The sequence below is a fragment of the Phyllobates terribilis genome, unplaced genomic scaffold, assembly GCF_046119375.1.
Source record: "Phyllobates terribilis strain yellow unplaced genomic scaffold, ASM4611937v1 Scaffold_10__3_contigs__length_209671492, whole genome shotgun sequence".
In the NCBI taxonomy this organism is placed as follows: domain Eukaryota; kingdom Metazoa; phylum Chordata; class Amphibia; order Anura; family Dendrobatidae; genus Phyllobates; species Phyllobates terribilis.
Window position 1 is genome coordinate 106,652,824 of NW_027362770.1, and position 24,424 is coordinate 106,677,247.

Here is a 24,424-nt window from a genome sequence, read left to right on the forward strand (position 1 = left end):
TCAACCATCAATGTAAATAGGGCTAAATAAGCTAAATAAGCAAGTAAAATAAATAAGGTGATACATCTTGGATGCTGGAAATAACTGCTGCGCACTTGCACGGGGAGCGCGTATGATCTAAAATAAAGCCAGCTTTACCTACTAAAAATAACATTTTCTGGAGCAGTGTTTCCTCACGACCCCCAACAGATCATGCTTTCAGGGTTTCCTTAGTATTGTACAGGTGAGAGAATCTGGGCAAATTTTTCATATCTTGATAGTAAATCCATCAACTGTGCAATATTAAGTAAATCCTGAAAACATGACCTGTTTGGGGCCGTGAGGACTGGAGTTTGGGAAACATTGCTATAGATAGATTAATAGATAAAACGATCTTAGGTATATAGACAGTAAGGAGTTAGTAACACATTACTAGCCACTTCTGATGCATATATCAACATAGAGCCATATGTATATATCTATATATAGATATATAGATATATAAATATATATCTATATATCTATATATACTGTATATGTTTTTATATAAAACTATATGAATGAAAAATACTACACAAATAGTAAGATGCATATATTTGTAGTACAGATCATCATGATTTTCTGTTTTAATGGGAATCTGTCACTAGGATCATACCTCCTAAGCCGTCTATATGGGCATGTTGGACATGGGAAGCTGAATAAAATGACAGCTTTCCTTGATATCTGTGATCTGATGTCTTGTTCCACAGAAATCCATATATTTCTTATATGTAAATGAGATGTTCAGGATTATGGGCCGGACACTGATCTCCCTGAGAATCTGCTCCACAGATTATCGTAAATATTAGGGGGTCGTAACCAATGTGATATGTAACTAACACAGGACAGCAGAACTGAACTTTGTCTCCTTACAAACACATGTGCTGCAGCTCTCACAACTCTACTGTATTGCAGCAATATTACAACCTTGTCTGCCTGTGAGATGGAAACTGAAGCTGAGAGGAGCCTGCAGATGTGTGAGGTATAATCACACACAGCTCTGCAGTGAGATCAGGAGAGCGGCCATTACACATCACAGTGGTAACTCCCTTCATGTATAATAATCCCTGGAGGCAGATTCTCATGTAGATCAGGGTCTGGCCCAGAGCCTGGAACAGCTCATTTATACATAAGAAAAACGTGGATTTCTCTGGAATAAGACATCAGATCGCAGATATCAAGGTATCACTTTATTCAGCTTCCTGTAACCTCTATGCCCATATAGACAGCTTAGGAGGGTTGATCCTGCTGACACATTCCATTTAAAGAAACTGTAAAACTGTATTTTGGTGTCTTTGTTCTTACTTATACAGTCCTCATACAGCATACGACTATGTAGTTGTATGAGTTATATAAAGCTGTACCAAGACACTTTGCTGTTCTCTATGGATCCATATGGACTTTTGTTTAAATACCTGTGTTATATTATAGGGGTATTCTTCCATAAAATTAAATCATATTACACCTAAACCATAGTTTTTACAGCTCTTTAGCATGCTGATCATATGTATTTCACTTTTAGATTTCTGTATCTTTTAAAGTTTTATTATATTTTGTGGATATCTAAAATAATAAAAAAATGAAGAATAGGGATAAGAGAAACAATGGATATATACAGAAATGACCATGCTGTTAGTCCAATGTATTTACTGTCAATATAATTTCTTCATATTGATTCTTTAACTGAAGGAGCGAGACATGCGAAAGTGCAAAAATGTTCAATATTTTTGCTTATGATCTTTGGTGGTACATATGTTATCATTATTATCAATATTATTTTATTTATTTTAATACAGTAATAGTCATATTTCATGTTAGGAAATGTGCACTTATATGTACTTCTTTCCTCAAAGAAACAGTAGAGTGTTTTAATATGTAGGTATTCAGGTACCCTAAAATCCTAATTATTTTTCCTAAGACATATTAATAATATATACATTGTTTAAATTTCATTTCTATAGGGAACTTTTGCGAAAGGCTTTAGCTCATAACAAATACGGGAATATTTTATTTTTAAGGCTTTTCAAGATAAAGTAAAAATTCAAATGATGTAGTTATCGTTATTGGCCAGGAGAGGGCAGACACGTCATCCTGATTCTTTGTTAGGAGATCTGCTCATGTCAGCCCTGCGCTCTCCTCCCCCTGGCTCAGTGATTCACCCTCCCATCGTCTCTCACACAAAGAAGAGCTGCTGCTCCGATGAGAGCCCTGCGGAGGATTTCAATGCAGGAATACCAGGATTTTTCCTTCCCTAGGATTTATATTTTTGCTGCTCACACACTTGGATTGATGGGATGATGATCATTCTCTACACATATTAGAAGAAGGATTTAAGATATGGACAATCAGAGCTTTGTAAAGGCTTGGAAATGGCAAGTAGCTTTCTCCCTTCTCCTTTGTAGCTGGGGCTGGGTCTCTGGGCAGCTGCGTTATTCTGTTGCTGAGGAGTCTCATCCAGGGACTGTTGTGGGGAACGTGGCTCAGGATCTGGGGGTGAATCTGGCTGATATTAGTAGAAGGAGACTGAGTTTGGGATCAGAAGGAAACAGCAGATTGTTTTCTATAGAGCAGAAGAATGGAGCTCTGGTGGTATATGAGAGGGTTGATAGGGAGAGCCTGTGTGGATCCAGCCGGAGCTGTGTGCTGCATTTAGAGGCTGTGGCTGAGGATCCTCTGGAGCTGCACACCCTGGAAATAGACATTCTGGATATTAATGATAATTCTCCAATATTTTCTAGAATTAATACAATTCTAAATATTACAGAAGCTATTCCTGGAGTAAGATTTCAAATAGAAACAGCAACAGATTTAGATGTGGGTAAAAATGGTATTAATCAATATAAATTAAGTCCAAATCCATATTTTTCTCTGCTTACTAAAAATCGTAAGGATGGGACCCTCATTACTGAGCTTGTGTTAGAAAAGAGCCTGGATAGGGAGGAAAAGGCTGAATATAAGCTTATTCTCACTGCTATAGATGGAGGTGATCCTCCTAAATCAGGGTCCACACAAATCACTGTAAACGTATTAGACATTAATGACAATGCTCCTGTGTTTCACCAGTCCAGTTATAAGATCAGCATTTTAGAAAATATTCCATTAAACTCAGTTATCATACAATTAAATGCCACAGATCTGGATGAAGGTGCAAATGGCGACATCTCATATTCCTTTGATCACCATACTTTGGATTCTGCAAAAAGGATATTTCAAATAAACTCAAAGACTAATGAAATAATAACTGCAGATATATTGGATTTTGAAGATTCAGATTTTTATGAATTGTATGTAAAAGCAACAGACAAGGGGACACCTAGATTACAGGGGCATTGTGTTATCCAGATTGAGGTAAAGGATGTAAATGATAACACCCCTGAAATTATTTTCACCTCCAAGACTAATGAGATTCCTGAGAATGCCCCCATAGGATCTGTTGTTGGATTCATCAATGTTAAAGATAAGGATTCTGGTAAAAATGGTGAAATAAGACTGGAAGTGTCACCAAATTTACCCTTCACATGCCAGCCCATGTCACAGCGTTACGCTCTGGTCACTAGTGGACATCTGGACAGGGAGAAGCTCTCACAATATATCATTATACTGACGGCATCAGATCTGGGGTCTCCGTCTCTCAGCAGCCAGACTACAATCAGTCTTAATATCTCTGATGTTAATGATAATCCTCCAGCATTTCTGCACAATGTGTACAACGCCTTCACACCAGAAAACAATGAGTCCGGCAGACTGTTATGTACGGTGTCTGCTGTAGATCCGGATGAGGGAGCTAATGCAAACCTCATTTACTCCATCGCTGAGAGCCACATCCACGGTTCTCCCGTCTCTTCCTTCATCTACATTAACTCCGACACCGGGAATATTTATGCACAAAGGTCTTTTGACTATGAACAATTCCAGGTTCTGCAGATCACAGCAAGAGTAGAAGATTCTGGATCTCCAAAATTATCCTCCAATGTTTCCATCTTCATATTTATCCTGGATACAAATGACAACCCTCCCACTATCTTATACCCAGAGAACACAGCGGAGACCATTGCTCAGGAGACCATCCCAAGATCTGCAGCTGCTGGATATTTAGTCAGTAAGGTGTCTGCCGTGGATGTGGATTCTGGGCACAATGCCTGGCTCCTCTATAGTCTTGGTCAGTCTGCCAGTCCTGCTTTATTCCACATCTCTGACTACACAGGAGAAGTCAGGACTCTCCGAGGTTTACATGAGACGGATTACACGGAGCAGAGACTTGTGATCACAGTCAGTGACCATGGAGAACCTTCTATGACCACTACAGCTACCATCATTGTGAATATATTAGACTCTGTTGCTCAGGAAAGTCCTAAATCTCAAGACTTTCTTACAAATGCCAAATCTGCTCCAGACCTGACTCTGTATCTTATTGTCTCCCTTGTGGCCATCAGTGCAGTTTTTCTGGTCACATTTTCTATATTACTTGTCCGGTGCCTTAGAAAGAATTATGATTCTGGTTGTGGATTCTGCTTTACTGACAAATCCCTTTCTTCATCCTATATGGACCAGTACAAACCAACCCTTTACCTGAATACAGATGGGACACTGAAGTACATGGAGGTGCGGATGGCTCCACCAGAGGCTCCGGGGTCTTGTTATCCGGCTTGTTTCCCTCCTGCAGATATTCCAGGTTTTACTTTAAGCAAAACCACAAACATTCCTCAATTAACCAAACCATTTATGGAGCCAAAACCTTCTTCAGACTCAGAATGGTATATTGATCCCCTTCAGGTGAGGATACATTGCAATGCTTTTTTTTCTTTCCTATATTTCTGTTTTGCTGATTTATAGAAGCTTTGACATCAGATATTGTTTTTTTTACTTTAAAGCCTATTTTAGTTCCCTATAGAAATCAAAAAATATATATCTTTGGAAGACTAGTAACATTTCAAGTTTGTTTTTCTTTTTTTCTTTTGCTAAGTTTCATTTTATCACTGCAATAAATGATTCCAGATAAGTAGTAGAGAAAATACCCTAAGTTACTGTATTCAGAGACATAATGATGTTATCAGCTATTAGTGATCAGTCTGTCAATATCTTGGTGTCCCAAGCGCAACTTGTGATGCTATGAAAGAGATGCACATTGTACTTAGAAATGGCCAATTCAAAGGTTGGCAAAAATTGTCACGTTTATCTTTTTCAAGTAGATATATTTCTTAATAGTGCTTTCTCCATACACTTTGCAGAGCTAAAATAATGGTTTGGACTTCTTGTTTGAAACAGATCATTAGAGAGCAATTCGTGTTTATAGCAAAATACATATGGAGAGAATATAGACCGCAAGCATACAAAAGAATGTAGACCATGTCTCATATAATGAGCTATATCAAAGTTGTGTCTGCGTTACCTTAACTTAGTATACAGAGCATGTTAGCTGCAGGCCACATTGTCATGTCATAGAAAATCTATTCTGTCATATTATTTCTTGCCGCTTATTAGCATCATTTGGGGTAATGAGGAGTTCTAAATAGGAATCCTTTACAAATTAGTCCAAATATTATAAAAGACATAACAATACAGAATATATATAAACATAATAGACCAACTTGGACTGCACCCATGTCGCCCTGTCTGAGGATGCCAGTTCAAGGGTTACACCCGCTTCCCACGTGAGTCCACATTGGCATGGTGTGCATTGCATAACATAATGTTTTTTTTTTAGTTTATTATTATGATTTTTATTGATTTAACTTCATTTCTAATGTAAGTTTTGCAATTGCCTTAAATAAATTGTGTATTGGGAAATATTTGGTCTAACCCTATACAGCATATGACTGTAGGTCATATTATGGGTAGAGATGAGCAAACCTGAACTGTAAAGTTCGGGGTTCGTACCGGACACCTAGTGTCTGGTGCTGAACTTCGAGAGAGAGATAGAGAAAGATTTCCATCTCCAGAGTTCGGGTCCACATTGTTTCCAGTGGGGTTCAGGTTCAAGTTCAGGTACAGTTCTGGTATCCGAACCAAACTTTGGACTAAAATTCGGTTGGGTACCAGAACCTGAACTTCCACTGGTCCGCTGATCTCTAATTATGGGGCATTGTTGTCTAAGGGGTAGCGTTTCTCCTTATGGAGAGTGACACACCAGCTCTGGCATGTCAAGGTAAGGAGGCTTATTCGTCATGCAATGCTCCTCTGGGAAACTTAATATGCAAATTGCCTCTTCAGAGAAAAAGAGGACTTGTACTCTTTAGCGCCACCTATTGGAAGTAGCAATCCTACAAGTCACAATCAACCCTTTAACGAGTCGAGCAATATGACTCAGGATAAAAGCCAAATCAGAATCTCAATTTGCAGACACGGTGTTTTGGGCTGTTGGCCTTCATCAGTGCAAAGTATGAGAACTGATTTGGCTAGGTGAGAGGCTCTGGACTGAGGTCTAAGGGGTAGCGTTTCTCCTTATGGAGAGTGACACACCAGCTCTGGCATGTCAAGGTAAGGAGGCTTATTCGCCATGCAATGCTCCTCTGGGAAATTTAATATGCAAATTGCCTCTTCGGAGAAAAAGAGGACTTGTACTCTATAGCGCCACCTATTGGAAGTAGCGATCCTACAAGTCACAATCAACCCTTTAACGAGTCGTGCAATATGACTTAGGATAAAAGCCAAATCAGAATCTCAATTTGCAGACACGGTGTTTCGGGCTGTTGGCCCTCATCAGTGCAAAGTATGAGATGGGGCATTGTTGTATATTCTAGTGTTATGTATTTATGCACCGCTGAAAATCCTGAAGAGGCTCAATGTGCTGCCATACTCGCTCTGGCCAATTGGATTTTCATTGGATATCAAACTATTTAACTATTTATGACTTTTCACTCATTGAATGAATAAGAGGTAGAATTGAGCAAATTAATTTGTTATGAATAAAATTTCTGTAGAAATTTAGGAAATTTGCTGAAGACAGAGAATTCAACCAATTTGCAATTCGATTTACGTAACTTACAAAAAATGTCTTCCTTTATTTTACACAATGCAGAACATTTAGTCAGCTAGAGAAGGCTCACGTGACCTCGCACTTGACCGGGCGGTCTCCCAATAAAGCCCTATAGCAATCACATCACATATCTATAACACAGCATCTTACAGCTGGTATAAATGTCAAGACAGGGAATGCAGAGCAGCAACCATTTCAGGGTGAATCTGTTTAATGAGAGGATGTCACAGCTCATAGTTAAACAGTAGAAAAAGGGAGAAAATGCTCCCAAAACTCTAAAGATATCATAAAGAAAGTGTGTGTGTGTATGTGTGTGGGTCTGTCTGACCAACAACATATATAAGGAGGTCACTCTGACATTAAAAAAGCTATGTTTGCTTTAAAGAACTTGAATTGAGTAGGATATAGTCCTAGAGGACCTCAGAATGTTATACACATCTTTACAGGACAATTGGACTACCTGCAATTTGAAGTGAGTTTAAATTCAGGAAATCAAATTTTGGGGAAAAATTTGCCAAAGCTGACAAATTCGTATTTCAAAAGATTCAATCATCTCTAATAAAAGGGACTTTTACAGCTGACAAAGAAGGATCTACAGTGGTACACTAGCTAGGTGAATATTCTCCTTGAATATAAATTATAAAAAGAGATATGTTTCTTATTTACTTTGCAGCCACAACTTCTATTTTATTCCAGATGATCCCATTATTATATTTTGAAGAAAAAACATTTTTTATTTTGATACAACTAAAAAAATGGAATACATTGTTAAGCATATCCATTTTAAAGACTAAATACTTTTACACAATAAGACTGAAGTCCTTTGTGAAAGAAAATTAACTCACAATACCTGTAGTTTTCAATAGTTGCCAGGAGAGGGCAGACACGTCATCCAGATCCTTGCTAGGAGATCTGCTCATGTCAGCCCTGCGCTCTCCTCCCCCTGGCTCAGTGATTCACCCTCCCATCGTCTCTCACACAAAGAAGAGCTGCTGCTCCGATGAGAGCCCTGCGGAGGATTTCAATGCAGGAAAACCAGGATTTTCCCTTCCCTAGGATTTATATTTTTGCTGCTCACACACTTGGATTGATGGGATGATGATTATTCTCTACACATTTTAGAAGAAGGATTTAAGATATGGACAATCAGAGCTTTGTAAAGGCTTGGAAATGGCAAGTAGCTTTCTCCCTTCTCCTTTGTAGCTGGGGCTGGGTCTCTGGGCAGCTGCGTTATTCTGTTGCTGAGGAGTCTCATCCAGGGACTGTTGTGGGGAACGTGGCTCAGGATCTGGGGGTGAATCTGGCTGATATTAGTAGAAGGAGACTGAGTTTGGGATCAGAAGGAAACAGCAGATTGTTTTCTATAGAGCAGAAGAATGGAGCTCTGGTGGTATATGAGAGGATTGATAGGGAGAGCCTGTGTGGATCCAGCCGGAGCTGTGTGCTGCATTTAGAGGCTGTGGCTGAGGATCCTCTGGAGCTGCACAGTCTGGAAATAGACATTCTGGATATTAATGATAATTCACCAACATTTTCCAGCAAAAATCAAGTAGTGAATATTACTGAGCTAGTAACAACCCCAGGTGTGCATTTTCCTTTAGAGATTGCAGAGGATTTAGATGTTGGACTTAATGGTGTCAATCGGTATACATTAATTCCAAATCCATATTTTTCATTGTCTGTTACAAACCGTAAAGATGGGACCCTTATTGCTGAATTAGTGTTGGAAAAAAGTCTTGATAGAGAGGACAAAGCAGAACACAAGCTTATTCTCACTGCTATAGATGGAGGAGAACCAGCCAGATCAGGATCTACGGAGATAACTGTTCTCGTTTTAGATATCAATGATAATCCTCCAGTGTTTGATCAGTCACATTATAAAATAAAATTATTCGAAAATATTCCCTTAAAAACAATAGTTACAAAACTTAATGCTACAGATTTAGATGAGGGGCCAAATGGAGAAATATTATATTCTTTTGATCACCATACATTAAATTCAGCTAAACAGATATTCGATTTAATCCCACAGACGGGAGAAATATTGATTAAAGGAGCTGTAGATTTTGAGGAATCAAAGCTTTTTGAATTGTCTGTTAGAGCAGTAGACAAAGGTTCTCCGAAATTAGAGGGACGGTGTGTTGTTCAGGTGGAAATAGAAGATGTCAATGACAACACTCCAGAAATTAATTTTATATCGAAAAATACAGCAGTTCCTGAGAATGCCCCCATAGGAACTGTGGTTGGATTCATCACAGTCAGAGATAAGGATTCTGATAAAAATGGTGAAATTAGACTGGAGGTGTCACCAAATTTACCTTTTAAAATCCAGCCCATGTCACAGCGTTACGCTCTGGTCACTAGTGGACATCTGGACAGGGAGAAGATGTCACAATATACCATTATACTGATGGCATCAGATCTGGGGTCTCCGTCTCTCAGCAGCCAGATTACAATCAGTCTTAATATCTCTGATGTTAATGATAATCCTCCAGCATTTCTGCACAATGTGTACAACGCCTTCATACCAGAAAACAATGAGGCCGGCAGACTGTTATGTACGGTGTCTGCTGTAGATCCAGATGAGGGAGCTAATGCAAACCTCATTTACTCCATCGCTGAGAGCCACATCCACGGTTCTCCCATCTCTTCATTCATCTACATTAACTCAGACACTGGGAATATTTATGCACAAAGGTCTTTTGACTATGAACAATTCCAGGTTCTGCAGATCACAGCGAGAGTGGAAGATTCTGGATCTCCAAAATTATCCTCCAATGTTTCTGTCTTCATATTTATCCTGGATACAAATGACAACCCTCCCACTATCTTATACCCAGAGAACACAGCGGAGACCATTGTTCAGGAGACCATCCCAAGATCTGCAGCTGCTGGGTATTTAGTCAGTAAGGTGTCTGCTGTGGATGTGGATTCTGGGCACAATGCCTGGCTCCTCTATAGTCTTGTTCAGTCTGCCAGTCCTGCTTTATTCCACATCTCTGACTACACAGGAGAAGTCAGGACTCTCCGAGGTTTACATGAGACGGATAACACGGAGCAGCGACTTGTGATTGCAGTCAGTGACCATGGAGAACCTTCTATGACCACTACAGCTACCATCATTGTGAATATATTAGACTCTGTTGCTCAGGAAAGTCCTAAATCTCAAGAATTTCTTACAAATGCCAAATCTGCTCCAGACCTGACTCTGTATCTTATTGTCTCTCTTGTGGCCATCAGTGCAGTTTTTCTGGTCACATTTTCTATATTACTTGTCCGGTGCCTTAGAAAGAATTATGATTTTAGGTGTGGATTCTGCTTTACTGACAAATCCCTTTCTCCATCCTATATGGAACAATACAAACCAACCCTTTACCTGAACACAGATGGGACACTGAAGTACATGGAGGTGCGGATGGCTCCACCAGAGGCTCCGGGGGCTTGTTTTCCGGCTTGTTTCCCTCCGACAACAGATATTCCTAATTTTTCTTTGACTCAATCACTAGATGATCCCATTGTAACTGGTACCGTTGAACGTTCAAATCCTTCCTGTAACTCAAATTGGTTAAATGAATCTAACCAGGTGAGAAATTGAAGCCTACATTATTACTTCCCTTTTTAGTATCCCATACTGTATACTGAAAATGCTTGGATAATACACCTACTAATAACTTGTAATATACTGTTCTTCAGATATTCTTTGGCTGCTTCCATGTTCAGTAACATTTATATGAGAGTTCGATAGCTTTAATCATCTGGATTCTATATTATGGTTATACAAAGAGAATGTTCTGCTAAGCAAATTCTCTACATTGCATGTTTGACATCTCACATATACCATACTGTAGATCTCAGCATGTGCTGACAACTAAATATAATACTCTTGTTAGTATACAGTATATAGATAAAACGCACCATATAATAACCTGTTTGCTCAAAAGGTTAATAGTGTATGTTGCTTAGCACATAGGCTTTGTTGGATGTACACTGTGTATACAGTATATGGTCTCCATTTCTCATAGGCTATTGTTGCTAATAATAATGTTAATTCAATATTTTTGTTCTGATTTCCTATATGGGCTCATGAAGAAGACAAAACCTTTTTGTAAAGGATGTCACCTTCTATTTCATGCATTGGTGAACCTAAGAACTGTCAGTGGCTGTGCATTGATGTTTAGCTATTCTGCATGGAAACCTGTTAAGATGAAGTGGCAATATGTGGTATGAATGTTTAATCTTTTAATTATGTCTTAATAAAACTGTGTATCTCATTATAGTTTATATTCAGACTAAAAGAATACATAAATGGGTTATCCCACAAAAGACATTTATCGCCCATGCTACTGTAGGAAAAAAATGATTCAGTTCCCAGTAGGTTCTTCTTCTAGATTAAGAGCTTTTTATGTTTGAAATGCATTGGTAATTATTGCTGCACTGCATTTCTATGTTTAAATGGGATTTTCCATTAAGGACGTTGGATTTTAACATTTAAACTCAATCCGAAGTTGAACACTCTTTTTCTACAGCATATGTCGATACGTCAGGCAGTGGTGAAGTTCCTTACTTCCATTTGGTTATATGCATCTAAAGTATGGATGAGCTGGTGAAGTTATTGACTTACATTTGGTTATACACATCTAAAGTATGGATGATCTGGTGAAGTTATTGACTTCCATTTGGTTATACACATCTAAAGTATGGATGATCTGGTGAAGTTATTGACTTCCATTTGGTTATACACATCTAAAGTATGGATGAGCTGGTGAAGTTCCTGACTTCCATTTGGTTATACACATCTAAAGTATGGATGATCTGGTCTACTTATCTTTATGTTGAATTAATCAGGTATCCAAGGATAGGTAATAGATGTCTTATTGTCACCACTAGATTCCCACCAGTATCTTGAATAGGTGTGCTAGCCTTCTTTTCTCTTCTTCTACCCTTGTATCTATGTTTTCCATTGATAAGAAATATTTTGCCTAGCCAGTAAACATTTTTAAAACTTTCTAATTTTTCTTCTTGGAGAATATTTAATGCTGTAATATTGTGCATAGAAGATAATGACATGTTTTGCTTCTATGATGGCCGAGAGACCCACATGAGAGCGACACTGACAGGTTTTTTTAGACAGTGAGGTCAAGTAAACTCATAACATGATGATGGCAAGAAACTGATGGTTATTCAGCCCTAAAACACTTGAGCTTGTAGTCTACATTTGGGAGGACAAACTGAGCAGCCTGACGACATATTGCCAAAAATGGACAAAGATAGCACTCATTAAAGTTTACGTTTTGGGCTTATATAAGAAAAAAAAATCTGTGCAAGATAAGTTTTACTAAATTGTAACATATTAAATCAGTCATATTTATAATAACTATGGTGGATGCTAAGGGGCCAATACCAGAACAAATGTGGACAATATATTTAGAAAAGTGGTGCTGGTGTCTAACGTTTTATGTTGTTTTCTATTGTAATTTCTCCACGTTTTATATTATTTAGCTACTAAGAGAAGAACAGACTAATGCCTGGAGTGGTGCAAGTGGCTTCTAAGTTATGGCGCTCAGGACCTTTACTACCCAAGGGCCCAGATTATTTTTCCAGCATCTAAACTTGAGTTCTTACTTGAAAGCTGTTTCTAAAACACAGAATTTTGGGCTCTGAATTTTAAAGAACTATGGGTACCATTATCCCATTTTTGTTAACCCATTTAACATCTTGCATGCACTAAATCAACAAAAAGAAATGGATCCCTTATTTACCCTACATTACAAAAGTAAATGGTGTAGCAGTATCCATAATCAACTTTAAATAGTGCATATATTACCAGAATATTATAATGGAAAACGATGTGACAATGCAACCAAGTGGAGAAATGTTCAATATATTTACTGCATTCTTCCCAACATATACCAATAGATTTAGGGAACTTGCATTCCAGCATTTTTGGCACATTTTTATTTGGGTTAGGAGAAAATAAACTATCATACTTTCTGATTGCTGCTCTGTCCTTAGTTTTGTCTTGTCACCTGTTCTACCGTTATATTCAAAAGTTGTAGGCAGAATCAGTAGATATTCTCATCCACTGGTGACATTTTCACAAAATATTCAAATTCTGTGAATTTAAACGCTATTTGTCTTTTTAATCAGTTTCTTTTTATTAAACATTTTTCAAATAATTACAACTACGGGGAACATCTCCCCAAATAAATCACAAACAAAAACAGAAAAGATGATAACCTCCCTCCCCTCCCTTCCGAAACACAAGTCCTGGAACTGTTTTTATATAGGAAGATTAAAAAGCATCTTCTGTATACCATATTTTACCATTTCCAATAGTAATTCCTCTGATTCAATGTGTGAACAAAATCTATCTGCCGTCCAGCAAATGTCCATTTACATAAGTTTATTACAAGCCTAGAAAAGGAAAGTTAGTTTAGTGTAGACAGGTGAAAATATTTTCGAAGAGTAGGATTCTCAACGGTAAACCAGGGGTGTTGATCCAAGGACCCCAAATATTATCACATTTTTTAATTACACTTCTTTTTTTATAAATTTATTTTTCAAAATGTATAAATCCATTTACTCTATGAATAAAGTCACCAGTGGATGGTGGAGTAGGTTTTATCCAGTGAGAAGCAATAGTTTTATTAGCAACATATTTGCAAAATTGTCACCGGATCCTCCTCAGGGATATCTGATATGACTCCCAATATACATATTTTCAGCTCTAGGTTCATTACTATACTATAAATTCTGTTAATTATATCTGGAACATCATTATAGAACGATCTAATATTATTGCATTCCCATATCATATGCATGAGGTGGGCATTAGGTAAAGCACATCCCGGGTAGTAAGAATTTTGGAGTTCTATATTTTCGGTGAAACAAATATAATTGCGACAACCTTTGAGCCTCGGAAAGGGAAAGGAGGTGTTAAGCCAACTGATCCTCCAGTATCACTCCCACATCAATTTATTTGGACACAATTTGTACCTAATGTACAAATAGGAATATCTAAATACAAATGATAATAAATCTGGAAAGATTTTACTTGTGTTTTAAAGTTATTTAGCTTTATTTTAAAGTATTAGTTGTGTTACCATGACCAATTATAGTCAGTATATTACAAAGTAGTCACTTTTCTTAATGATTTCATAAAATTGGGAAATACAAAAATATCATAAAATATCAAGAACTTTTGTTTTACACGGCAAGGATTTCAAACTGTACTATTCAGAATTGACCAGGAGAGGGCAGTCTTGTCATCCAATCCAGTCAAACTGTTATACTGGTCTAGACATACTCATGTCAGCCCTGCGCTCTCCTCCCCCTGGCTCAGTGATTCACCCTCCCATCTTTCTTCTCACACAAAGAAGAACTGCTGCTCCGATGAGAGCTGTGCGGAGGATTTCAATGCAGGAAAACCCGGATTTTCCCTTCCCTAGGATTTATATTTTTGCTGCTCACACACTTGGATTGATGGGATGATGATTATTCTCTACACATTTTAGAAGAAGGATTTAAGTTATGGACAATCAGAGCTTTTTAAAGGCTTGGAAATGGCAAGTAGCTTTCTCCCTTCTCCTTTGTAGCTGGGGCTGGGTCTCTGGGCAGCTGCGTTATTCTGTTGCTGAGGAGTCTCATCCAGGGACTGTAGTGGGGAACGTGGCTCAGAATCTGGGGGTGAATCTGGCTGATATTAGTAGAAGGAGACTGAGTTTGGGATCAGAAGGAAACAGCAGATTGTTTTCTATAGAGCAGAAGAATGGAGCTCTGGTGGTATATGAGAGGATTGATAGGGAGAGCCTGTGTGGATCCAGCCTGAGCTGTGTGCTGCATTTAGAGGCTGTGGCTGAGGATCCTCTGGAGCTGCACAGCCTGGAAATAGACATTCTGGATATTAATGATAATTCTCCAGTATTTAGGACTAATGACCAAGTTATCAGGATTATAGAGCTTGTATCAAGTCCTGGGGTTCATTTTTCTTTACCAACTGCACAGGACCTGGATGTAGGTATAAATGGGGTTAATCTTTACAAACTGACTCCAAATCCTTTTTTTTCATTATCAATAACAAATCGCAATGATGGAACGCTCATTGCAGAGCTATTGCTGGAAAAAACCCTTGACAGGGAAGAGATAGCAGAGCACAAGCTTATTCTCACTGCTATAGACGGGGGAGATCCAGCCAGATCCGGATCCACTCAGATAACGATTATAGTGCTAGATATTAATGATAATACACCTGTGTTTGATCCATCAAAATATAAAATCAGCATTACGGAAGATAGTCCACTAAACACAACCATATTTAAATTAAATGCCACAGATTTGGATGAAGGAGCAAATAGTGATATCTTATATTCCTTCGATCAACTGACATTAGATTCTGCAAAATCAATATTTCAAATAAATTCACAAACTGGTGAAGTATATTTAAGAAAACTGGTGGATTATGAAACGTCAAAATCCTATGAGCTATTTGTTAAAGCAGCAGACAAAGGATCTCCAAAGCTAGAGGGGAGATGTCTGGTTAAGGTGGAAATAGAAGATGTAAATGACAACACTCCAGAAATTAGCTTTAAGTCCATAAATACTGCCGTTCCTGAGAATGCCCCCATAGGAACTGTGGTTGGATTCATCACAGTCAGAGATAAGGATTCCGGTAAAAATGGTGAAATTAGACTGGAGGTGTCACCAAATTTACCCTTTCAAATCCAGCCTATGTCACAGCGTTACGCTCTGGTCACTAGTGGACATCTGGACAGGGAGAAGATCTCACAATATATCATTATACTGACGGCATCAGATCTGGGGTCTCCGTCTCTCAGCAGCCAGATTACAATCATCCTTAATATCTCTGATGTTAATGATAATCCTCCAGCATTTCTGCACAATGTCTACAATGCCTTCATACCAGAAAACAATGAGTCCGGCAGACTGTTATGTACGGTGTCTGCTGTAGATCCAGATGAGGGAGCTAATGCAAACCTCATTTACTCCATCTCTGAGAGCCACATCCACGGTTCTCCCGTCTCTTCCTTCGTCTACATTAACTCAGACACCGGGAATATTTATGCACAAAGGTCTTTTGACTATGAACAATTCCAGGTTCTGCAGATCACAGCGAGAGTAGAAGATTCTGGATCTTCAAAATTATCCTCCAATGTTTCCGTGTTCATATTTATCCTGGATACAAATGACAACCCTCCCACTATCTTATACCCAGAGAACACAGCGGAGACCATTGCTCAGGAGACCATCCCAAGATCTGCAGCAGCTGGGTATTTAGTCAGTAAGGTGTCTGCCGTGGATGTGGATTCTGGGCACAATGCCTGGCTCCTCTATAGTCTTGTTCAGTCTGCCAGTCCTGCTTTATTCCACATCTCTGACTACACAGGAGAAGTCAGGACTCTCCGAGGTTTACATGAGACGGATAACACGGAGCAGCGACTTGTGATTGCAGTCAGTGACCACGGAGAACCTTCTATGACCACTACAGCTACCGTCATTGTGAATATATTAGACTCTGTTGTACAGGAAAGTCCTAAGTCTCAAGACTTTCTTACAAATGCCAAATCTGCCCCAGACCTGACTCTGTATCTTATTGTCTCCCTTGTGGCCATCAGTGCAGTTTTTCTGGTGACATTTTCTATATTACTTGTCCGGTGCCTTAGAAAGAATTATGATTCTGGGTGTGGATTCTGCTTTACTGACAAATCCCTTTCTCCATCCTATATGGACCAGTACAAACCAACCCTTTACCTGAACACAGATGGGACACTGAAGTACATGGAGGTGCGGATGGCTCCACCAGAGACTGCGGCTCCCTGCTATTCAGCTTGTTTCCCTCCAACAAACATTCCAAATTTGACATTAACAAAATCAGTGAATATAACTGAAATGGACAAAGAGAAAACATTAATGTCTAATTCCAGCTGTTTTAATGAACTAAATCAGGTGAGATAAAATTAATGAATTCTGTACCTTTCCTTTTTTAGTTTGTGAGTTCTTTAGTCGGCACTGTTTTTAAATCACTTGTACTAGCAGATGTTCTCAATGAGGAGCTTTTACATCTTAAATTATGTTTATAAAATTATCAAATAATTTTGACACTTTTTTATTTTACATTTTCAGTACATTTTTTCTTTGTATTTTTACCTAAATTGTATGCAATTTACTCTGTAGCAAAAAAAAGATAAAGCAAAAATATTATTGAAGTTATTTTTATGTCTATTTTGTGGCCTGAGCAACCGACTGGTATTTATTGCTTCTTGTTGAGATCTTAGGGGTTGATCCTTCACTATATAATCTCTACTGATATATAGAAGCCAACTGTTGTTTTTCCCGGAGTATCCCATTAGGATGGGCTTTCAATATAATAATAATACTTATTTATTTAAACACCTAAAAAGAAAAATCATACTTACTGTGCATAAACGAATGTAGCTAAATTATATTTGTGTTTGTAGCAAATATTATCTATGTTTGTTTTGAGATGCCAAATGATACCATTAACAGGGCTGTAATCCTATACTTTTTAATGCTAATGTGAGCCGGCTCTAATGCTAAGTCGGATGTCAGTCATTGCTAGGAGCACAGCTACAGCGGCCGCACCGGCCACGCCTCTGTGACTGAAAGCCGGAGCCTGTCAGTAGTATTAAAGTTCATTTCATCCCGGCAGCTGGGGTCTTGGTGCGGCGGCTGTAAGACTTCTGAACGCTATTAATCAGCAGATTAATAACATTTTTTTTACACGACCGGTTCCCTTTAAATCTAAGTTGCTTTCATTGATCTTGGTCTAAACCAGTGTTCCCCAACTCCAGTCCTCAAGGCCCACCAACAGGTCAGGTTTTCAGGATCTCCTTAGTATTGCACAGGTGATGGAATTATTGCCTGTGCAGGTGATGTAATTATCACCTGTGCAATACTAAGGAAATCCTGAAAACATGACCTGTTGGTGGGCCTTGAGGACTGGAGTTGGGGAACCCTGGTCTAAACCACTATGATGGGGTAATTTAATATTTTCTGAAGGGGTCTCGTGCTTGAGAATAGCTGATTGCAAGGGTTCCTGGCAGAAGGAAAGTAGCATAGAAAAGGGGTTATCCAAACTTTGCAACTACAGTGGGATGTCAAGACTTACTATTTAAGTTAAAAGAAGGAGGATGTGCCCATGTAATTGTCATGCTGATGTTTTCATTCTCCAGACTGTTGAGTAAAACTACCAGCTGGTCTCTGACTGGTCACCAGATTATAAAAATCTCCTGAAAGTGTTCAGCATTACAACTAAACCGTCTTTACTGAGCTTCTAATTGACATGTTGTTTCTAATTAGATCTTCTCAAAATGAGTGGATTAGTCAAAAGCAATCAGTCTACAGCGTGGCAAGGGATATGCAACCCGAAGAAACTACTATCATAATGTACTATGACATGAAGGAAAATCAAGCCATCTAAACTCTATCTACTGTACATGTAGCAGCAATGCATACATTTAATGGTCAACAAAAAATATATATATTTCCTGCCCCCATCAAATGTTTTCTACTGTGGTGTTGGACTGTTAGACAAGTATTTCACCTTACCATTATGTGGAGGGTTAGCTATTATTTTCCATTAACCTTACAGATAACTTTTTTTATAATGGAAACAATGCTTACTGTCTTGTGTTGCTTTATGTGTAAATACTAATGTTATAAAATGAGTTTCTAATACCAGTTTATTAAAGCCATTGGCCACTGTTTTATACATTTTTTTCATGTGAACTAACTACCATAGATAAGCTCTTTTTAAAATACCTTGCTTTCTCAAATCTCTTTGCAACCTGAGCTGATGCTTTAGTTGGGCATGATCTCTGGCTAAGAATTCCCTGACATCCTCTGATGTCACATGAGTCTCCCTGAGTTCCTGGCAATGGAATCTGATGTGACATCACAGTCATGTGACTTTCCTTGCTTTGTGGGTGGGCTCTATTCAGCAGAGCTCACTCACTGCTTCTGTGCATATAGCTGCAGGTACATTACTTCCTCTAAAATTCCCTCTAGTGTCTAAATGTAAACAGAAGAGTGTATACAAGTACAGAAAAATATTTTGATTTGAGAGTCCTCATTAGTTGATACCTTTTAATGGCTCTTCATCAGGCTAGTATAACAAAAAATCCGAAGAGTCACATATTTATACACAATATAGCACAGAAATAATGCAATAGATGAGACAGGTGAAGAAAAGCAGAGCTATTACTATGGGAGAGATAAACATTTCTGTTTGTAAATATTTTAGTAGTTCATAGATAAGGACTGTGACAGATGTATATATATATATTTTTCTCTATATGTACAGAAAAACCCTGATATTCCCTATGTAATACATGTACACCATGCAGAATACCCTTAATTATATATATCCATCCGGGGTCTAGGTCAGTGGCATCTGGCAGCTAGGGGAGTGACTCGCTAATCCCTTACCTTCCTGTGTCCCTGACGTGGCTATGTAGGGCTGGTGCAATGTCATCTGTACGTTAAGACGCACAGATAGCTTTGCGCCAGTCAAAACAAATCAAATGCCGTGCATAAAACAACATGAACATTGGCAGAAAAGGTATATGGGGATCTTTAAGGTCAGTGTTATTGGGTATCTTTGGCTGAAGTAGTAGCTGAGTAAGGGTAATAGACAACCTCTTTAAAGTTATACATAACCCACTTGTTATGAGAGTCACTTTGGGGATAAGCTCTTTACTTCAAAATCAGCTGCCATTTCCTCCACAAAAAGTTGAAAATGCGGGGGAGGTGTTGCCATCGGCGGACATTTGAGTGAGTGCTACGGCTAAACCTATTACATGGTGTTATTCAAATGGATGAACATCAAAGTAATCAGAGCAGGTCCATCAAAATGACCCATAGAGAAGAGGCCATGATCCAGTATGAATGCAATATTACCTAACAAGGAAATTGAAAGGGTTGTCAAGATGAGATAACCCATTTAGTCATTGAATATACAGATGTAGCTAGTGCCACGCTAACCGGTGCAGTAACAGTAGCTTGCATTGACATGGCTGTGTTGCAAGCCACATGGGTCTGCTTTGCTAATAGCTTAGTACATGATGTTTTTTAAAAAATATATATAAAAGTGACATCAACTATTTGGAGGCAGATCGTGCAGATGAGACATCAGGAGTTGCATCTTTCCATCACATATGCAGATTGAGATACGGTTCCTTGGCGCCTGTGCAGTCTTGAAAGGCAGGTCTCACAGTTTTTCAGCAAGCTTGACTATTGGATAAAATGCCTATGTTAAGCCACCACTATGCATCATAGGGCTACTGCTTTGTTACTTTCTAAAAATAATTGGCATTACCTTAAGATGTTATAGCGAGAGTCCATGTTTAATATCATAAGCATAAAATTCCAGTTATTAACCCTTAATACTCCGTGATGTAGTATTATGCCATGGAATGTGTCAGGGTGTTTGGAGCAGGCACTACTCAGGGCAGATGCTGGCTGTATTACAAAGCTGGCATCTGCCTTTAACATCCGCGCTTAGTACTACCCTCTGTTAATCTCTTAACTGCTGCTGTCAGTCACTGATTGTGGCATTTTGGGTGCCTCCATCAAGACCTGGTGTTCGTTCAAGCACTGATCTGCCCGTTGGGAAGCTATGACATATTATATCTACATATTTAGAATTATCCTACCTATTTTTAAAAGTGGAAACGTAACGAGAATCCTATATATAGCTTATATGTGTAGTTTATGGATTCTGACATTCTTTTCACTTTCAAAAAAAAGATAATACTCCTGAAAATGAAATGTAAAAAGTGGTGTTTTATTCACCCATAAAAATGCATGATTTCAGCGTTGCATTTGGGATTTGTATGGTTTTCAGGTGTCTCGTTGTACAGCCCAGCAATATTTAACAGGTTTAATATTTAGACATTTAAATATTTTTCATTATAATACCAAAAAAGTTGACACATCCCAATATACTCAGCAACTGAGTGATTTTTAGGTGCAATAATCTTTTTTGTCCAGAAGAGGGAGTGCCTGCCTTCTATTTAGTAACATTGGGAGATTTGCTCATGTCAGCCCTGCGCTCTCCTCCCCCTGGCTCAGTGATTCACCCTCCCATTTTTCTCCTCACACAAAGAAGAGCTGCAGCTCCGATGTACACGCCATGGATGTTTCCCACGCAACAAAAGGAATATATTTTCTTGGAAAATATTTTTTGCTGAAGTAGCAAGCTATTTTGGATTACAAAGAGGATATGTATTTTAGATATTTTCACCAGAAGGATTTAAGATATGGACAATCAAAGGTTTCTAAGAGCTTGGAAATGGCAAGTAGCTTTCTCCCTTCTCCTTTGTAGCTGGGGCTGGGTCTCTGGGCAGCTGCGTTATTCTGTTGCAGAGGAGTCTCATCCAGGGACTGTTGTGGGGAACGTGGCTCAGGATCTGGGGGTGAATCTGGCTGATATTAGTAGAAGGAGACTGAGTTTGGGATCAGATGGAAACAGCAGATTGTTTTCTATAGAGCAGAAGAATGGAGCTCTGGTGGTATATGAGAGGGTTGATAGGGAGAGCCTGTGTGGATCCAGCCTGAGCTGTGTGCTGCATTTAGAGGCTGTGTCTGAGGATCCTGTGGAGCTGCACAGCCTGGAAATAGACATTCTGGATATTAACGATAATTCTCCAATTTTTACAAGCACTAATCAGGTTCTAAAGATTACAGAAGTATTTACAAGTCCTGGTGCAGAGTTTCAATTACAGATTGCGAAGGATACAGATGTTGGAATAAATGATATTAGACAATACAGAATAAATCCTAATCCATATTTCTCATTGTCTGTTACCAGTCGCAAAGATGGAACTCTTATTCCTGAATTAGTATTAGAAAAAGCCGTAGATAGAGAGGAAATAGCGGAGCACAAGCTTATTCTCACCGCTACAGATGGGGGAGATCCAGCCAGATCCGGATCTACTGAGATAACGGTCATTGTGTTAGATATCAATGACAATGCCCCGATGTTTCATCAGTCGAGATATAAAGTGAATTTATCAGAAAATGTTCCATTGAAAACGGTTGTGATCAAGCTTAATGCTACAGATTTGGATGAGGGACCAAACGGCGAAATATTATATTCCTTCAACTATCATACTTTAGAATCAGAAAAGCAAATATTTGATTTAAATCCACAAACGGGTGAAATATTTATCAAGGGAAATGTGGATTTTGAAGAAGCAAAATTGTATGAGCTGTCTGTCAGAGCAATAGACAAAGGATCTCCCAAATTAGAGGGACGGTGTGTTGTTCAGGTGGAAATAGAAGATGTCAATGATAATAGTCCAGAAATGAATTTTATATCGAAAAATACTGAAGTTCCTGAGAATGCCCCCATAGGAACTGTGGTTGGATTCATCACAGTCAGAGATAAGGATTCTGAGAAAAATGGTGAAATTAGACTGGAGGTGTCACCAAATTTACCTTTTAAAATCCAGCCCATGTCACAGCGCTACGCTCTGGTCACTAGTGGACATCTGGACAGGGAGAAGCTCTCACAATATACCATTATACTGACGGCATCAGATCTGGGGTCTCCATCTCTCAGCAGCCAGATTACAATCAGTCTTAATATCTCTGATGTTAATGATAATCCTCCAGCATTTCTGCACAATGTGTACAACGCCTTCATACCAGAAAACAATGAGTCCGGCAGACTGTTATGTACGGTATCTGCTGTAGATCCGGATGAGGGAGCGAATGCAAACCTCATTTACTCCATCTCTGAGAGCCACATCCACGGTTCTCCCGTCTCTTCATTCATCTACATTAACTCTGACACTGGGAATATTTATGCACAAAGGTCTTTTGACTATGAACAATTCCAGGTTCTGCAGATCACAGCGAGAGTGGAAGATTCTGGATCTCCAAAATTATCCTCCAATGTTTCAGTCTTCATATTTATCCTGGATACAAATGACAACCCTCCCACTATCTTATACCCAGAGAACACAGCGGAGACCATTGCTCAGGAGACCATCCCAAGATCTGCAGCTGCTGGGTATTTAGTCAGTAAGGTGTCTGCCGTGGATGTGGATTCTGGGCACAATGCCTGGCTCCTCTATAGTCTTGTTCAGTCTGCCAGTCCTGCTTTATTCCACATCTCTGACTACACAGGAGAAGTCAGGACTCTCCGAGGTTTACATGAGACGGATAACACCGAGCAGCGACTTGTGATTGCAGTCAGTGACCATGGAGAACCTTCTAGGACCACTACAGTCACATTGATTGTAAATATTATGGAAAATATTGTGCAAGCCAATCCCAGACCTCAGGACTTTTTGACTAATGTGAAGTCCACATCAGATATGACCTTGTACCTTATTATTTCTCTTGTGGCCATCAGCGTGGTTTCTCTTGTGACTTTTACTATATTGATTGTGAGGTGCCTTAGGAAAGAAAGTTATGAGAGCAGTTGTGGCTCTTGCTTTACTCCCAGATCCCATTCTAATCACTATATGGAGCAGTATAAACCCACCCTTTACCTGAACACAGATGGGACCTTGAAATACATGGAGGTGCGGATGGCGCCATCAGATCAACAGGAACCATGTTACACAGCTTGTTTCCCACCTTATGCAGAAAATAACTTCACATTTAGGAGACCATTAGACGTCTCACAGCAGAAGGTGAATGAAGCAGAATACAGTCTGACTGAAGTAAATCAGGTGAGAGGAGATGCCAAATGTCATAGATTTGTTAGCCTTTAGTGAGTATGCTCCTAAGCTTAGAGGAAATTCTTTACTGCAGCAATATAATATTCCAATAAAATAATGAATAATTAGTTTTCAGCATTTTTGATTTTTTTTATGGTTATTATTACAGGTTCTGTAAGATTTTCTATATTTGAATCCCTTATTTTACTTTTCGAGGTGCTCCTTGGTGCACCCACCGGCAACGTTAGCATTGAATCCAGTGCAATTATATTGTGCCAATAGGGATTTTGCAGAACATCATCTCTTCATTATAAGTATACACAATCATAAATGAATAGGAACAAACATTTATGTATGTTATATCCGATGACTTTTCATGACTGTCGCGGCACTGTTACTGGTTTTATTGGGTTCTCCATGGAGAGATGTGTTACTACCTTGGAGATGCACAGCACACGTGGCCTATTATAACGTTCTAAATCCAAGATTGCTTCCATTTACCAGCAGGCAGTGTAAACCTAGAATAGCTTTTCCCCATCAGATGCAGAAAGAGGCTGCTTGACAGTGTTTGCAATCTTCATGCTATAATTATCCCGTGAAAGCTCCCAGTAATGATACCATGGAGAACGCCACCACTTTGTGTTGTTTCATAGTCGCTCTAGCTAGATGCAGTACAGTCATTCTTACCTCACACTATAATGTCTGATGTGTTTTACTTTAC

The 24,424-nt window shown here is 38.9% G+C and overlaps 1 protein-coding gene across 50 annotated transcripts in view; it reads left to right on the plus strand.

Annotated features, from left to right (window-relative positions):
- LOC141164440 (protocadherin gamma-C5-like) overlaps positions 1–24,424 on the plus strand; it is a 533,108-nt gene that overhangs the window by 406,005 nt on the left and 102,679 nt on the right. For 2 of the 50 annotated variants that reach the window (XM_073649707.1, XM_073649716.1), the window contains exon 1: positions 2,164–4,791. The exons of 44 other annotated variants lie outside the window; for them this stretch is intronic. In XM_073649707.1, coding sequence (XP_073505808.1) covers positions 2,356–4,791 — 2,436 coding nt within the window. In that variant the 5' untranslated portion in view covers positions 2,164–2,355. Of the gene's footprint in view, positions 1–2,163; positions 4,792–14,340; positions 16,958–21,107; positions 23,716–24,424 lie in introns of those variants that run through there. 4 more of the 50 variants (XM_073649713.1, XM_073649718.1, XM_073649720.1 and 1 more) reach the window with 2 other exon arrangements.